Source organism: Notolepis coatsorum, assembly GCF_963971535.1.
Source record: "Notolepis coatsorum genome assembly, chromosome: 3".
In the NCBI taxonomy this organism is placed as follows: Eukaryota; Metazoa; Chordata; class Actinopteri; order Aulopiformes; family Paralepididae; genus Notolepis; species Notolepis coatsorum.
In genome coordinates, this window is record NC_140167.1 from 161937017 (window position 1) to 161956515 (window position 19499).

The 19499-nt window shown below is 45.8% G+C and overlaps 1 protein-coding gene across 11 annotated transcripts in view; it reads left to right on the top strand.

Annotated features, from left to right (window-relative positions):
• LOC311225604 (plakophilin-4-like) overlaps positions 1-19499 on the top strand; it is a 411012-nt gene that overhangs the window by 311780 nt on the left and 79733 nt on the right. For all 11 annotated transcript variants that reach the window (XM_084310973.1, XM_084310976.1, XM_084310978.1 and 8 more), the window contains 2 exons: positions 5152-5335; positions 17720-17837. In XM_084310973.1, coding sequence (XP_084167099.1) covers positions 5152-5335; positions 17720-17837 — 302 coding nt within the window. The remainder of the gene's footprint in view (positions 1-5151; positions 5336-17719; positions 17838-19499) is intronic.

The window sequence follows — 19499 nt, forward strand, 5'->3', positions numbered from 1 at the left end:
GACTGGATCACTGACTGACTGACTGACTGACTGGATCACTGACTGACTGCATCACTGACTGGCTGACTGGATCACTGACTGGCTGACTGGATCACTGACTGACTGGATCACTGACTGGCTGGCTGGATCACTGACTGACTGACTGGATCACTGACTGACTGACTGGCTGGATCACATACTGACTGACTGGCTGGATCACTGACTGACTGACTGACTGGCTGACTGACTGACTGGCTGGATCACTGACTGACTGACTGACTGGCTGGATCACTGACTGACTGACTGACTGACTGACTGACTGACTGACTGACTGACTGACTGGCTGGCTGGATCACTGACTGACTGACTGGATCACTGACTGACTGACTGGATCACTGACTGACTGACTGGATCACTGACTGACTGACTGACTGGATCACTGACTGACTGACTGACTGACTGACTGACTGGATCACTGACTGACTGACTGGATCACTGACTGACTGACTGGATCACTGACTGACTGACTGACTGGATCACTGACTGACTGACTGGCTGGATCACTGACTGACTCACTGACTGGATCACTGACTGACTGACTGGCTGGATCACTGACTGACTGACTGACTGACTGGATCACTGACTGACTGACTGACTGGATCACTGACTGACTGACTGACTGACTGACTGACTGACTGGCTGGCTGGATCACTGACTGACTGACTGACTGACTGACTGTATCACTGACTGACTGACTGACTGACTGACTGACTGACTGACTGGATCACTGACTGACTGACTGGATCACTGACTGACTGACTGACTGGATCACTGACTGACTGGATCACTGACTGACTGACTGGATCACTGACTGACTGACTGACTGACTGGATCACTGACTGACTGCATCACTGACTGGCTGACTGGATCACTGACTGGCTGACTGGATCACTGACTGACTGGATCACTGACTGGCTGGCTGGATCACTGACTGACTGACTGGATCACTGACTGACTGACTGGCTGGATCACATACTGACTGACTGGCTGGATCACTGACTGACTGGCTGGCTGGATCACAGACTGACTGACTGGCTGGATCACTGACTGACTGGCTCACAGACTGACTGACTGGCTGGATCACTGACTGACTGGCTGGCTGGATCACAGACTGACTGGCTGGCTGGATCACAGACTGACTGACTGGCTGGATCACAGACTGACTGGCTGGATCACAGACTGGCTGGCTGGCTGGATCACTCACTGACTGACTGACTGACTGGCTGGCTGGATCACTGACTGACTGGCTGGCTGGATCACTGACTGGATCACTGACTGACTGACTGACTGGCTGGCTGGATCATTGACTGACTGACTGGATCACTGACTGACTGACTGGCTGGCTGGATCACTGACTGGATCACTGACTGACTGACTGGATCACTGACTGACTGACTGACTGACTGTATCACTGACTGACTGACTGACTGACTGACTGACTGACTGACTGGATCACTGACTGACTGACTGGATCACTGACTGACTGACTGGATCACTGACTGACTGGATCACTGACTGACTGACTGGATCACTGACTGACTGACTGACTGACTGACTGACTGGATCACTGACTGACTGCATCACTGACTGGCTGACTGGATCACTGACTGGCTGACTGGATCACTGACTGACTGGATCACTGACTGGCTGGCTGGATCACTGACTGACTGACTGGATCACTGACTGACTGACTGACTGACTGACTGGCTGGATCACATACTGACTGACTGGCTGGATCACTGACTGACTGGCTGGCTGGATCACAGACTGACTGACTGGCTGGATCACTGACTGACTGGCTGGCTGGATCACAGACTGACTGGCTGGATCACAGACTGACTGACTGGCTGGATCACAGACTGACTGACTGGCTGGATCACAGACTGACTGGCTGGCTGGATCACTGACTGACTGGCTGGATCACTGACTGACTGGCTGGATCACAGACTGGCTGGCTGGCTGGATCACTGACTGACTGACTGGATCACTGACTGACTGACTGGCTGGCTGGATCACTGACTGACTGGCTGGCTGGATCACTGACTGACTGACTGGCTGGCTGGATCACTGACTGGATCACTGACTGACTGACTGACTGGCTGGCTGGCTGGATCATTGACTGACTGACTGGATCACTGACTGACTGACTGGCTGGCTGGATCACTGACTGGATCACTGACTGACTGGCTGGATCACTGGCTGGATCACTGACTGGATCACTGACTGACTGGCTGGATCACTGACTGACTGGCTGACTGGATCACTGACTGTGGTATTTCTCATTTAAATGAAGGTGAGGAATGGAGTTGAACATTATGTTTCTACAGCTTCTCAAAGTGCTGTGTTGAGAGTGAGAGGAGTGAGTGAAGAGGATGTGTTGAGAGTGAGAGGAGTGAGTGAAGAGGATGTGTTGAGAGTGAGAGGAGTGAGTGAAGAGGACGGCCTCCAGATGTCCTGTCAGTGTGTCGTTGTCTCGATGAGCCCCTGGGGGCCACTTTAGAGCCCATCATCATCTCCATTGATGTAATCAGAGAGAGAGGAGGGAGAGCTGATGACCATTACTGCTGAGCACTGAACACATAAAGATAGTGGTCCACCCACATGGGTTTTTCAATGGCCGACGCCGTTATTACTGCAGATATTTTTTTTTTATCCACTTTTTCTCCCATTTTTCTATATTTTCTCCCATCCCAATTTCGTATCATCCAATTCAACCCTCCCCTGTCACGAACGCTGTTTCTTGCCTCCCACAAGCCGGCTGCAATGTGGACTAAGTCATACATAGCACAAGTCCCCTCCGGTACTTGAGGTAACAGCAGTCGCATCTTTTCACCTGCGCAGCTCGATCTCTCAGTGGCGAGGAGTAACGCGTGGGAGGCTCACGCTGCCCCCGACACTTCATGATTCTACTGCGCAGGCGCACCAACCGACCTGTAGGAGTCGCTGTCCACAACGCCCGATCCCCACCCTTCAGTTTCCCTCCCCGTAATACGGCCAATGTGTATTACTGTGGACGACCAGCTAAACTGAAAGCAAATGTGGAGCGCTGGGCTCGAACAGGCGAGCCCAGCGTCTCCAGATTTCGTGGCGAGCGCCTTGCCCACTATGCCACGTAGCCGCTCTAACTATTACTGCAGATATATACATTTATATATTTATATTTACAGCACATTTATATAATATGTCTGTACATACCTGCATCTAATCCTTTTTACATATCTGTAGGTAGATACTATATCTATATCTGTACATATCCCTTACCTACTCTTACTAGTTACACTGCTGGCCAGTATGACTTACTACCATAGTGTCTTTATACCTATATCACTGTACATATTAATACTACAACTCTGTACATACATCTAATGTAATGTAATCTAGAGAGCAGGGGGGGGGGGGGGCGATATAATGATTTCTTTATCGCATCTGATAAAAATACTACATTTTTTTTTTTATCCACTTTTTCTCCCCATTTTCTATTTTTCTCCCATCCCAATTTAGTGTATCCAATTCTTCCCTCCACTGTCTTGAACGTTGCTAGACTATGCCTCCCACTGGTCGGTTGTAGTGAGGACAGAATCCTTGCATCACGTGTCCCCTCCGGTACACGAGGAGGCAGTCTGTCGCATCTTTTCACCGCAGCAGCTCGAACTCTCAGTGGCGAGGAGTAACACGTGCGAGGCTCACGCTGCCCCCGATACTTCCTGTTTCTGCTGTACCGGCGTCACTAAACCGACCTGTAGGAGTCGCTGTCCACAACGTCCAATCCCCACCCACCGGCTTTCCCACCCTCTAACACTTGCCAATTCTGTTAGTATGAAGGCCGGCCAGCCGGAAGCAACGGCGAGAGCTGGGCTCGAACCCAGCGTCTCCTGCGTTAGAGGCGAGCGCCTTGCCCACTGCACCAATCAGCCGCCCTAAAAATACTACAATTTAATAATAATGACAAATGAGATAAATAAATTGATTGATAAAATAAATTTCATTCCCGCTCCTCCCCGGCAGTGTGTCAAAGTGTCCTTGAGCAAGACACTGAACCCCTAACCGCTCCCGATGAGCAGGTTGGCACCTTGCACGGTCGGCTCTGCCGTCGGTGTGTGAATGTGTGAGTGAATGGGTCAAAAGAGGAACAAATTGTAAAGCGCTTTGGATAAAAGAGATATATAAATGCAGCCATTTACCATTTATTTGACCATTTTGACACCTCATTTCTACTTCTGCAGAGACGGCGAGGGCATCAGAGCTTTAGATGAGGCTCTCAGACACACTGAGGCACTGAAAAGTGTCACTACGCGCCAAGCGCTACACATTTACACATTTACACACACAGCAAGCACCAAACATTTACCCGTGCAGGCCTCGGTGCTCTCAGACTGGCAGGCAGGCCTCGGTGCTCTCAGCCTGGCAGGCAGGCCTCGGTGCTCTCAGACTGGCAGGCAGGCCTCGGTGCTCTCAGCCTGGCAGGCAGGCCTCGGTGCTCTCAGCCTGGCAGGCAGGCCTCGGTGCTCTCAGCCTGGCAGGCAGGCCTCGGTGCTCTCAGACTGGCAGGCAGGCCTCGGTGCTCTCAGCCTGGCAGACAGGCCTAGGTGCTCTCATAAGGACCATAAGGACACGATATCATCCGCAGACTTTTTACATTATATTCCTATTTTATTTCCTAACGTTTGAGCCAGTAGATCTCTAGACGGCGGTGTCCCTGGTTTTCAAGTGAATGTTTCCTTTGCCGGGATGATAAATCTCCCGAGATGCTGTTCGAATGAGGGCGGCGCTCCGGTGCCTCGATGCTGACCGACTGCTTTTGTTTGTGAATAGGGTTGGTCATTCTTTCCCTGGGTTCTGGGTGCATGTGTGTGTGTGTGTGTGTGTGTGTGTGTGTGTGTGTGTGTGTGTGTGAGTGTGTGTGTGTGTGTGTGTGTGTGTGTGTGTGTGTGTGAGTGTGTGAGTGTGTGAGTGAGTGAGTGAGTGAGCACACGGCGATCTATAAAAAGCCCAGGACCTCGGTACCTCAGTCGGGCCTAACGGCTATAACCCCTAACTGCACATGACAGCTGACAAAACCGCAGGGTTATAGGAGTCTGTCTCTAACCTGCGTGTGTGTGTTTCTCTCCGCAGGGGTGCTGTGGAACCTGTCGTCGTGCGACGCGGTCAAGATGACAATCATCCGGGACGCCTTAACGACCATGACCAACACTGTGATCATCCCGCACTCGGGGTGGAGCAGCTCCACCTTCGACGACGACCACAAGCTCAAGTTCCACTCCTCCATGGTGCTGAGGAACACCACCGGGTGTCTGAGGTAACCTGACATAGGCTGGACACCGGCGCCCCCCGGTGGGCGTTCGAAGCCGTTGCGGTTGCTCACGTGAGAGAACTGACTCATAACAAAATTCAAGAGTTATTCGTCACATACATACACGAGACATGTAGTGAAATGTAGGTGGCCATGCCCGCCTCGATTGTGCAAAAACACTAATAATAAAATAGAATAGACATGATAAAAAGTAATAAGAATAAAATACTAAGCTTAGGAAATAAAGGTAATGAGTAATATATACAATAACATACAAATATACAGCTCTGTTTTTAAAGTGACCTTTTTGTAGTGTATTTGTGTGTGAGAGTGTGTAAGGGAGCCCCGACTCTGCTGTAATGAGCAGCTATGAAATGGGAAATAAATAGGAAATTACTGATTGAAAACCGTTCAGCCCAAATAGATTAACTCATCTCAACACTAAGCCCTGCCATCGTGTCCAGCGATGCCTGCATGTCGCATAGAACAGTGTCTGACTTATCTTTAAGCTACATAATGTACCTTCATCAGAAGACATATTTATTGAAATGGGACTCGTGTTGCTAGAGGGCTGTAGCGTGTCTCTCCTGTTCAAGGCCAGATTAAGAATTCAGAGGCCTCTGGGCCAGACTCTTGTGGCGGCCCCCACACACACATACACGTGCACGCACGCACAGTGGCGTTTTTATATGTAAAACATTGGTGGGGCAGCCACTAACCAAGGCTACATACCAGGCAAACTACAGTAATCAAAATGACAGTAATAGTTGTTCGCAAATTTCGCACCACATATCAGGCATAGGCTACAGGTAAGCCTGCATTGTTAGTCGTGAAAGCAAATTAATCTGTCCACGCTGAATTAAACCCTCTATTTTCCTCAGACTTTCCTTTTTTTGGATTTATCCATGGTTAGCTTACTGGGGGGTCGGAAACTCAAGATTAGCCACTTGCAGACGGTAGGGAGAGGCACGGGGTGTGACGTACTGTATATTTTAGTTGATGAAATATTTTTGTTGACTAAATATTTTAGTTGATGAAATATTTTTTCATTTCAGTGTCACAGTATGACATCGATCTCCAAAATAATAAAACAAAATTAAAAAAAAAAAAGTAAAAAAATAAATAAAATGGAGGCCCCTCGTCACCAGAGGCCCACGGGCCGCGGCCCAAACGGCCCGGTCGTTAATCCGGCCCTGCTCCTGTTTCAGAGTCACTTCCATGAAACATCTCTGCTAACTATAGGATCTATGGAGGAGACTGTTCTCTATTACCAGCCTGTCTCCTGTCTCTAACTATAGGATCTATGAGACTGTTCTCTATTACCAGCCCGTCTCCTGTCTCTAACTATAGGATCTATGAGACTGTTCTATATTACCAGCCCGTCTCCTGTCTCTAACTATAGGATCTATGAGACTGTTCTATATTACCAGCCCGTCTCCTGTCTCTAACTATAGGATCTATGAGACTGTTCTATATTACCAGCCCGTCTCCTGTCTCTAACTATAGGATCTATGAGACTGTTCTATATTACCAGCCCGTCTCCTGTCTCTAACTATAGGATCTATGAGACTGTTCTATATTACCAGCCCGTCTCCTGTCTCTAACTATAGGATCTATGAGACTGTTCTATATTACCAGCCCGTCTCCTGTCTCTAACTATAGGATCTATGAGACTGTTCTATATTACCAGCCCGTCTCCTGTCTCTAACTATAGGATCTATGAGACTGTTCTATATTACCAGCCCGTCTCCTGTCTCTAACTATAGGATCTATGAGACTGTTCTATATTACCAGCCCGTCTCCTGTCTCTAACTATAGGATCTATGGAGGAGACTGTTCTCTATTACCAGCCCGTCTCCTGTCTCTAACTATAGGATCTATGAGACTGTTCTATATTACCAGCCCGTCTCCTGTCTCTAACTATAGGATCTATGAGACTGTTCTATATTACCAGCCCGTCTCCTGTCTCTAACTATAGGATCTATGGAGGAGACTGTTCTATATTACCAGCCCGTCTCCTGTCTCTAACTATAGGATCTATGGAGGAGACTGTTCTATATTACCAGCCCGTCTCCTGTCTCTAACTATAGGATCTATGGAGGAGACTGTTCTATATTACCAGCCCGTCTCCTGTCTCTAACTATAGGATCTATGGAGGAGACTGTTCTATATTACCAGCCCGTCTCCTGTCTCTAACTATAGGATCTATGAGACTGTTCTATATTACCAGCCCGTCTCCTGTCTCTAACTATAGGATCTATGGAGGAGACTGTTCTATATTACCAGCCCGTCTCCTGTCTCTAACTATAGGATCTATGAGACTGTTCTATATTACCAGCCCGTCTCCTGTCTCTAACTATAGCATCTATGAGACTGTTCTATATTACCAGCCCGTCTCCTGTCTCTAACTATAGGATCTATGGAGGAGACTGTTCTATATTACCAGCCCGTCTCCTGTCTCTAACTATAGGATCTATGAGACTGTTCTATATTACCAGCCCGTCTCCTGTCTCTAACTATAGGATCTATGGAGGAGACTGTTCTATATTACCAGCCTGTCTCCTGTCTCTAACTATAGGATCTATGGAGGAGACTGTTCTATATTACCAGCCCGTCTCCTGTCTCTAACTATAGGATCTATGAGACTGTTCTTTTTTTTTGATCAAATATTTTTATTTTCTTTTCTTTTTTCCAACATGAAACAAAACATATCACAATACAACAACAACAACAATACATAAAAAGACTTACTCAACACCACATGACAAGACAACTACTGATACAACTGTACAGTGATCATCCTAACATGGACACTCGCTCGTTCTCTCCCCCCCCCCCCCCCCCTCCCCCCGCTCACCCCAGGACCTCAACATGAGTCACACTCATAATACATCACAATACATCACTCAGCAAAAAAAAAAAAAAAAAAAAAAACAAGAATCTAAACAAACATTTCCAAACTTATATGCGTTCCCTCAACTTTGCCACTGTAGCCAACCAAATTACGATATCAGATTCCCTAACCCCTATAACACGTGCCGTGGATATCTCCAAATAGATCACGTCAAGGTAGGTGAGAAACCATACCTTTGGACAGAGTCTATCTGGATGAAACCAACGTGAGGCAATCAATTTTTTTGCGGCTGTGAGTCCGGCCAAAATTAGTTTTTTCACCTGTATAGAGGTCGGTAATTTAGAGAGATCATTCAGTAATAGTACAGAAGGAGATACAGGTATGGTTAGAGAGAAAATGTCTGAGAGCTGATATGTAACATTTTCCCAAAAAATCACAACAGGAGGGCATTCCCAGTACATATGCATAAATGTACCTGTGGCGCCACTTGGACACAAGGTACACAGAGAGTCAGGTCTGAGACCCATTGAATTCAATCGTCTAGGGGTTAAATAAGTCCTGTGAATAAAATTCAGATGAATCTGTTGGTGATCTGGGTTGTGTGAGGATAACCGAACATTTTCCCAGACTGCATCCCAATCAAAATCTACATCCAACTCCGGAACATCCTTTCTCCAAATCGTATCCAGGGGGAGCTCTTTATACGAGGTCATGAGTAAATGGCGATAAAAGTCAGAGACAAAGCCTCTCGATGTCTCCTTGTCATAAAAGAACTTGTGAAAGCGGTGATGCACTAGTGGAGCATCCCATGGCACGCCATGAGCCTTCAGAGCTGCTCTTATTTGTAAATAAAAGAAAAAGGAGGTTCCGGGGAGATCATATCCGTTGGATATATCCTGGAAAGATCGGAGGCCAGAGTTATCAAAGATATCCCCCAATGTGTGGATACCTTTCTTTTCCCATCTAGGGTACCTAATAGGTTGTTGTTCAATAAGGAGAAGATTGTTATTAAATAGAGGGGAATGCGTGTGCCATTGATGGCGGTTTGTACCCACTTTCTGAGTGTCACGCCAAGTTTGGATCACATGTGTGATTAAAGGGCCAAATCTTAATTTACATTGTTTAATTGATATGTTGGTATACACAATATCCTGAAGTCTATATGGGGACACCAACTTCTCCTCCAATGGTCGCCAAGATACAGCTGCTTGAGCATCAAACCAAGTGATCAAAGGTCTCAGAGAGAAAGCCTGAAAATAATATTTAAAGTCTGGAAATGCTAAGCCCCCATCGAGTTTACTCCTTTGGGCAGTTGATCTCTTCAAGCGCGGGCGTTTATTGTTCCAAACGAATTTATACGAGGCAGAGTGCAATTTCTGCCAGTAACCAACAGGAGGAGGTAACGGGAGCATGGAGCTGATAAAGTTAATTCTGGGTAAAATATTCATTTTAATTATTGACGCACGGGCCTGTAATGAATTTTTTAATTTGGACCATCTGTTAAAGTCATTCGTAATCCTGTCACCCAAGCTGGAGTAATTATACCTTACCGTCTGGCCTATAGTGGGGAATATTTCAATCCCGAGACATTTAAAGTGCTCCACCATAAGCATGTTTGCCGGTAAGATGGTAGCCTTCGCAGGCTCATTAAGTGGAAGAAAAGCAGATTTTGGCCAGTTGATCTTAAAGCCGGACAGGCTGCCGAATTCATCTATCACGCCGAGCAGATGAGGTAGAGAGATGGAGGGATTTTGCATAAACAGGAGTACATCATCTGCGTATAAGCTAATATGATGATGTGTGCCCTGAATTGAAATAGGAGACATAATTTGGGATTGTCTTATGTATTGAGCTAGGGGTTCGAGGGATAAAGCGAAGAGTCCGGGACTAAGAGGACAACCCTGTCTAGAAGAACGCGAGACAGAGAAGAGTGGCGAACAGAACTTTCCCGTTAAGATCATGGCCGAAGGCTCAGTGTATAATATTTTGATCATATGAATGAAACCCTCACCCAACCCCATCCTTCTGAGAACTGCCCATAAGTAAGACCACTCCAATCTGTCAAATGCCTTCATTGCGTCCAAGGATATGACCGCTGTAGGGGCTGCAATATCCTTGCTGGCATTGATCACGTGCAGTAACCGTCTGATGTTGTCAGTAACCAGGCGGCCTCTTATGAAGCCGGTCTGATCAGGGTGAACTAGAGATGTCATGTGCTTTTGAAGTCTGGTGGCTAGAACCTTGGCATATAGCTTAAGATCGGCTCCGAGGAGACTTAGGGGCCTGTAGCTGCCACATTCGGTGGGGTCCTTATCCTTCTTGAGTAAAACAGATATAAGCGCCATATTGACATCTCTAGAAAAATTGCCCTCTTTGATTGAGTGTAAGATCATTGAGAGTAATAAGGGGCCGAGTACATCCCAGAATGCAAGATAGAGTTCCGGTGGAATGCCGTCCCATCCGGGAGCCTTGCCCCGTTGCATATCCGCAATCGCCTCTCTAAGTTCAACCAGCGTGATAGGTGCAGCTAACAACCTAGCACTATCTTCTGAGATCTGTGGTAGATTGATTTGATCAAGAAAATCCTCCAGCTTGGTATGATCAAAGACCACCTCTGACTTGTACAGATTGGAATAAAAACAACGAAATGTATCATTAATCTTTTTTGGGTTGGTGGTTACCTCCCCCTGTTGGTTCTTAATGGAAGGGATATCCGCAAATTGCTCACTGGCACGTATCTTCATAGCTAATAGGTGACTAGGCCTGGAGGCGTGAAAGTAGTAGTGCTGTCTTGTTCTGTGCATCTGAAATTCAGATTGTTGTCTTAAAATAGAGTTAATCTCTTTTTTCACTACCTTAATTTGAAGCTCCAGTCGATTAGAGTAGTTGTGCTGCAAGGAAGAGATCAACATGGCTTGAAGCTTTTCCAGTTCCTCTAGCTTGGAGAGACGTCCCTTGCGGAGATTAGATGCAAAGAGAGTAGTGTTACTTCTGATAAATCCCTTAACCGAATTCCATAGGATTCTGGGGTCCTGTACAGAGCCAACATTAAACTGTAGGAATTCAGTGAGCTTCTCTTTAAATTGCAAGTTAAACTCTCCGTTTTTCAGAAGTGTTGAGTTAAAACGCCATCTAGGGGCACGGGATGTTATTTTACTGAGTGAACCTTTGAGGAGGATACCTTTGTGGTCTGAGAGTGCTATGGGCACTAAGTCAACATCAAAGCTATCAAAGAGATGTGGGGAAGAAAAAACATAATCAATTCTGGAAGAGGTCTTATGTCTCGACGAGAAGAAGGAGTAATCCCTCGCAGATGGGTTGAGCAAACGCCACATATCAATTACCCCTGTGTCCTTAGACCAGGCCTGTAGGGCTGTGGTAGCTTGCTTCTGATCAGAGTTTTCCGTGTGATTGGATCTATCGATCAATGGATCCCAAACTGCATTAAAATCAGCTCCTACTATTAAAGAGTAATCAGGTAGTTTCAACATAGCTGAAGTTAGTGCAGCATAAAAGTTAGCGTCATACAAATTAGGGGCGTATGCAGAAATCAGCGCAATTTTCCGGTTAGAGCATTCTATTTTAGCAATAGTGATTCGACCATTTGCATCAGACCACACATCTAACAGTTTAATATTCAAATTTTTCTTCGCCACTATGGCTACCCCTCGGGTCTTGGTGCCAAAAGAAGAAGAACTTATGTTATGATAAAATTTATTTGCCAATTTTGCATTATCCGCCAATAAAAGATGAGTTTCACTCAGCAAAGCCAGATCCACTTGCTTCCTCTTTAGCCACGTTAGTACACTTGTGCGTTTATGTGGTATATTGAGACCCCCTGTATTCCAGATCAGGATATTCAAATTAGCCATAGTCTAAAAGGGATGCAGTCTGGTTGAATGTAATTCGTTTGGAGTAGAAAACTATAATAGATACATATTCACTTGTTAAGGTTCCATTGAGTACCGAGCGTGAGCGTGAAAACAAAAATAAAACAGAGCGAGTCGACTGAAAAGAAAAACAAAAAACACAATCCCCCATTCCCTCCCCCCTCCCCCCCACTACTATAACTTCTCCTATCCGGAGATTAAGCTGCATCCCACCTGGTCGTCTGCAAACTAAAATGCAAACAGCCAGGTAAAAAGCAGACTTCCTTCTCAGTGGCTACACGCCACACTCCCACAACAGTAACAAAAAAAAAGTATAATTAAATGCCTCTAAAAGGTAGAGAGGAGAAAAATAATAATAATAATAATAATAATAATAATAATAATAATAATAATAATAATAATAATAATAATAATAATAATAATAATAATAATAATAATAATATCAATAATAATAATTATTATCATTATTGTTAAACCGTAGTGGTTTAATTAAGTTTAAACAAGTCGACACACACACCCACAACTGAATGATAACCAATGGGCAGCACATCCTGCAAACTGGGGAGGGCGCAACATTGACTATTAGTCTGTTATTTCTTAAAGTATGCTCTTAAAACTCAGAGCAGAGGGTACCTGCCAATGTACAGTTTCCTCCCCCTCAAATGTATGTATTCTCCTGTATGTCATAAATGTATGGTTGCCACAGCACTATATATCTGCATGTAACAAATATTATGAATTAAGATTGAAAAAGAAAAAGAAAAAGAAAAAGGGGGGCCCTGATGTAAACAAGACCAGTCCTTATCTGTTCTGCATCCCATCAACAACCATTGGGCCATACTGCATTGTACCCACTCTGCAAACCGCCAGCAAAACCTCCAACCAATCAATCAAACCTTTGCCTGCAGTTTGGGGGTAGTGCAATTAGTTTGCCGCACCGGGTGGGGGCGATGTGCATGAGTTCGTCCGCCATCACAGCGAGTTCAGAGTTCAACATGTAAATGAGCAGATAGTGACGCGTCTGGTCACCGACGCAGCCAGGTGCTGGGCGTGACGTTTAACTATAGTGAAAGAGCATGGCCAATGAAATTACAAGACCCCCATTCATGAAATAAGTAAGCAGGAGCAACTCGGCGACGGTCATAAATATCATAGATATATATATACCTCCATGATAAACAAGACGATAAATCCGCGTCACGCACAGGAGCAATACAAAATAGAAATCATATCGATAAGCATAGCTTAGAGTAAACAAAATGCACGATTTGCAGTGGAAACTATTATAAATAAACAAAACAAAACAAAAATAATAATACGGGCGATGTTCCCGAGCGACACACAATGTCCCAACATCACCCATCTAAGCACGGAGATAGACAGACAGTCGTGATGTTTAGTGTGTTACCCAAAGTAGACATGGGTAGGATAAACCGTGTCATGCACAAAAGCAATACAAAATATAAATAATATCGATAAGCATAGCTCAGAGTAAATACAAATGTACAATTTACTTGGAACGGAGAGCATAGCACTAGTACCACGGCAAATAGCAGATACAATTATCCATATAACGTTGTAAACAAAACGAGCAAAAAAGAAAAGAAAAAAATTAAATGAGAGAAGAGGCTCCCCGGCGACATATGTCCCAACTTTAGCCGTCTAAGGATGAAAGCACGGAGATATAACTATAGAGTCGTGGTGCTCGGTGTGTTACCCAAAGTTTCACTCTGCTGGAGTCGATGTGTGTTGTTTCTTCAGAAAGTCTGTAGCTTCCTTAGGTGAAGCAAGATGTCTTTTTGCGCCGTCTTTGTCTTTGATGAAGAGTCTCGCTGGGTACCATAAGGATGGTTTATATCCCTGCTGGTAGAGGGATCCCATAACATCTCGGTAGCGGGAGCGTTGTTCCAACACTTCGGGGCAGTAGTCCTCGAAGATCAGCACAGGTTTCCCCCTGTAGGTCAGCGAACCTCTCCTCTTCCGAGCCTCCCGAATAATAATCTCCTTGGTTCTGAAGCGGTGTAGGCAGGCGATCACCGCCCGGGGCCTGGAGCCAGGGGCTGGTCTGGCCGTCAGCGCCCTGTGGCAGCGATCAAGTTCGGGTGGTGTAGCAAGCACTTCCTTGCCCAGAATTTCCACCAGCACCTCGGCAAAAAAATCATTGGGTCGGTCGCTTTGGATAGACTCGTCTAGCCCTATTATGCGTATGTTTGACCGACGGCCATGCGACTCAACATCGATAAGCTTGTTCTTCAGTTTGGCGTTGCTCTCCTCCAGAGTCAAACACCTAGCCTCTAAGCTCACCATCCTATCGGACCATGTATCAAGTCCATCCTCCAAGGATGTCAGACGCTTGGCATGGTCAGCCACGGATAACTGGAGGTTATCTAGTTTGGAGTCGGCCGAGGCGGCGGAGACTCTGAATTCGAGCGTGAGGTTCTGAATTAGTATGGCAATGCTCGTCAAATCCGTCGGCTCGTCGTTTGTGAATGGTAGATCCGCGTCCCTAGTGTCCTTGTTCTTTGGCCATTTCGATGCCATTATGCCTGTCACAGCCAAAAATTCATTAGTAGCAAAATATCCGAAGAAAGAAAGTAAAAAAAAAAATAATAATAAAGTATCAATGAGGCTTTTTAGCATAGGTTTGTAAAGTTGGGGAGTTGCAGCGTGGAGAAACACGTCTACCACATCCTATACCGGAAGTAATCCCCTGCTCCTCTATGAGACTGTTCTATATTACCAGCCCGTCTCCTGTCTCTAACTATAGCATCTATGAGACTGTTCTATATTACCAGCCCGTCTCCTGTCTCTAACTATAGGATCTATGGAGGAGACTGTTCTATATTACCAGCCCGTCTCCTGTCTCTAACTATAGGATCTATGGAGGAGACTGTTCTATATTACCAGCCCGTCTCCTGTCTCTAACTATAGCATCTATGAGACTGTTCTATATTACCAGCCCGTCTCCTGTCTCTAACTATAGGATCTATGAGACTGTTCTATATTACCAGCCCGTCTCCTGTCTCTAACTATAGGATCTATGGAGGAGACTGTTCTATATTACCAGCCCGTCTCCTGTCTCTAACTATAGGATCTATGGAGGAGACTGTTCTATATTACCAGCCCGTCTCCTGTCTCTAACTATAGGATCTATGGAGGAGACTGTTCTATATTACCAGCCCGTCTCCTGTCTCTAACTATAGCATCTATGAGACTGTTCTATATTACCAGCCCGTCTCCTGTCTCTAACTATAGGATCTATGAGACTGTTCTATATTACCAGCCCGTCTCCTGTCTCTAACTATAGGATCTATGGAGGAGACTGTTCTATATTACCAGCCCGTCTCCTGTCTCTAACTATAGGATCTATGAGACTGTTCTATATTACCAGCCCGTCTCCTGGGGCTGCTTGTTTGTAAGACGCTGGATATGGTGCTCAGACTCTAATTGATGACAGTCACTTGAGCTCTCTCTCTTTGTGTGCCTGTGTGCGTGTGCACCCACATGTTGTTTTTCATGCATAATGTATCCATGCCTGTCTGTTAGTTGCTCATTTACTCAGCAAAGCACTCATAATGACTTCAGTCAGACCACACACACACACACACACACACACATACACACACACACACACACACACACACACACACACACGCACACGCACACACACATACACACCCCTCATGCATTATTGATGGAAAGGCCCACACAATATACTTAAAGGAAAACTCCAACATTTTGGGAAATTAGCTTATTTAACATCTTCCCTGGAGTTAGACAAGAAGATACATACCTTTTTTGTCTCTGTGCGTGCATTTAGTTTTGGGAACAGTCGCTCCGTTAGCGTAGCTTAGCTTCATCACTGGAAGTGGGGGAGATCCGGAGCTTCATCACTGGAAGTGGGGGAGATCCGGAGCCTGACGTTCCCTTATACTGTATACAGTCACGAAATACACTCCAAATACAACTCCAAAACGTTCATGTAAACATGTTGTGACCTGTGTATTCACCACGTGGAGAAATAAAAAATAATTGAATTAGACAATTACGTTTTATAAGCAAATATACTCTGAACTATTTTTTGCCTAACCACTCCTCTCTTTGACGATTAAAAGCCTCCCCAATTTAGAAAACAGTAATCCAATGGCTGGTATTGATATACTGCACACTAACGGAGCTAACCGGACACTAAAGCTAATATAATGACTTCCTTTCTGGGGGGTTTCAAAATAAAAGAGCGACGTCTATAGCAGCGGAATATGTTTATTTTGTACATTATCTAACGTTAACACGAACCTAAACTAACTTTAGGTTAGTTGTAACGTTAGTTTAGGTTCGTGTTAACGTTAGATAATGTACAAAATAAACGTATTCCGCTGCTATAGACATCGTTCTTTTATTTTGAAACCCCCCAGAAAGGAAGTCATTATATTAGCTTTAGTGTCCGGTTAGCTTTAGTGTCCGGTTAGCTCCGTTAGCGTGCAGTATATCAATACCAGCCATTGGATTACTGTTTTCTAAATTGGGAGGCTTTTAATCGTCAAGGTAAGAGGATTTTAAGTCATGGTATCCATAAACTTCAATCGGTTCGGATCCTTTGAATGAATGAGAATGTCAACAATCACGACGACACGTTGAAATCACTGACTGCGCTCAGAGAGGAGTGGTTAGGCAAAAAATAGTTCTGAGTATATTTGCTTATAAAACGTAATTGTCTAATTCAATAATTTTTTATTTCTCCACGTGGTGAATACACAGGTCACAACATGTTTACATGAACGTTTTGGAGTTGTATTTGGAGTGTATTTCGTGACTGTATACAGTGTAAGGGAACGTCAGGCTCCGGATCTCCCCCACTTCCAGTGATGAAGCTCCGGATCTCCCCCACTTCCAGTGATGAAGCTAAGCTATGCTAACGGAGCGACTGTTCCCAAAGCTAAATGCATGCACAGAGACAAAAAAGGTATGTATCTTCTTGTCTAACTTCAGGGAAGATGTTAAATAAGCTAATTTCCCAAAATGTTGGAGTTTTCCTTTAAGTCTCGAGCTTAGGGGAACACACAGACACAAATGTTCTCATTTTTTAATTTCTTTTTTTATTATCTTTTTCCCTCTTCTTTTTCCGTTTTTCTCCCATCCCAATGTTAGTCGTTATGCCAATTCCCAATCCCCTTCCTGGTCGTTGCGCACTCTACCCCCTACCGTCTGTCCGGGAGGGCGGAGACTATCACATGCTTCCTCCGACACATGTGTACCCAGCCCACCGCTTCTTTTCACCTGGCAGCGCGGACTCTCACTGGGAGAGTGTAACGTGTGGAAGGTCACACTCTCCCAGATCCTTCCCTTGCTGTGCAGGCGCCCCGACTGAACTGTAGGAGTCTCTGTTTACAACGACCAGGACCCACCCACGCCGGCTTCCCACCCGCTAACACTGCCAATTGTGTTAGTATGGACGGTCGGCCAAGCCGGAGGCACCACAGCCGGATTCGATCCCACTGGCTCTGTGGTGGTAGACAGATGCTTAGTCCGCTGCGCTACCCGGCCGCGCCTCTTTTGTTAGTTTTATATAAATGTCAGTCACTCTTTGTGTTTGTATCTTGTGTGTGTGTGTGTGTGTGTGTCTCTCTGTGTGTGTGTGGGGAAAAGGAACCTGAGCTCAGCTGGCGAGGAGGCCAGAAAACAGATGCGTACGTGTGAAGGCCTGGTGGACTCTCTGCTCTACGTCATCAAAGCCTGTGTCAACACCTCTGACTTTGACAGCAAGGTGTGTACACGCACGTACACACACACATGCACACATACACGCACACACACACGCGTGCGCACGCCAAGTGAAAAGGAAGCATGGCACCACATGATAACGGGGTGTGGAGGGAGCAGCCCGTCGGAATGACTTCCATTTCTCCAGATTATAGTCTTGTGGCAGCGGCACTTATTTACCTCTGGAGTCACAGACCACAGCGGTCCATAGAACCCAGTCACCCTCCGTGAGCTCATGGACTGAATGTGTTTATAATGAGGCTGGCGGTGGAGATGGAGCGAGCCACGCAGACGCTAGCGGTGGAGATAGAGGGAGCCGCGCAGACGCTAGTGGTGGAGATAGAGGGAGCCATGCAGACGCTAGCGGTGGAGATAGAGGGAGCCACGCAGACGCTAGCGGTGGAGATAGAGGGAGCCGCGCAGACGCTAGTGGTGGAGATAGAGGGAGCCATGCAGACGCTAGCGGTGGAGATAGAGGGAGCCACACAGACGCTAGCGGTGGAGATAGAGGGAGCCGCGCAGACGCTAGTGGTGGAGATAGAGGGAGCCGCGCAGACGCTAGCGGTGGAGATAGAGGGAGCCATGCAGACGCTAGCGGTGGAGATAGAGGGAGCAGCGCAGACGCTAGCGGTGGAGATAGAGGGAGCCACACAGACGCTAGCGGTGGAGATAGAGGGAGCCGCGCAGACGCTAGCAGTGGAGATAGAGGGAGCCATGCAGACGCTAGCGGTGGAGATAGAGTAGGGGTGCACCGATATATCGGTCGGGTATCGGTATCGGCCGATAAGTGCCTTGTTGACTGCCATCGGCCTATCGGCCGATAAGCTCAAATGTGCCGATGGCAGTAGCCGATAAATATCCATCAATTTGTGTCGCGTCAATCTGACCCACACGTTCAAACTTTGAAAAAAGTTTCAGTCAAGCGACCTGCACAACGCCACCCCCACACACACACGCTACTGCATCAAAGTTACTACTTATGATTAACAAAGGCATTCGTTTTGTGGCATTAACGTTATATAGTTACACGTTCAATAACATCAGCGTATTTACCCGAACATATAGCATTGTTGGTCATTCATATCTCAGCTCCTTCCTTTGCTCAGAGAGCCCGTACTGAATTGTACCCATTCTGCAATCTGTTAATAAAGTTTTCAATCAGACAAATGTATAGAAAAGCTTTTATTATAACATTCGTTGCAGTAAAATCATTATGCCTCGTTTAGTACTCCTGCGGAGCGCTGGTAATCTACTCGTGGGCCGCGGGGAGCTAACTTTATTAGCTTTGTTGTTGAGCTCTCGTCAAAATCAATGGCGGACTTCCCGGAAGTAAACAACTAATAAGCGCTTGCCGATTGGTGGTAAGAACAGCAGAGGCGGGTGCAAGCGGTGTGACATAATTGGCAGAATCGACTGTTAATCAAAATTGTTCTGTTGCATTGCTTTGGTTGAGAGATGGTGCTCTCTTATTAAAACTAATAAACAAGTCTTGAGCAAGACAACTTAGTCTGTTATGAAAGCCAGTGAGTATTGTATGACTCAGACTTCAGCAATAATCATGACTCATGAGCATTATAAAATAAAAACACACATGGCATGGTGGAATTAATACCATAAACATATTTCTTGATGTTTCCTTTTTTTAAGTAAGTAAAGAGGCCTATGC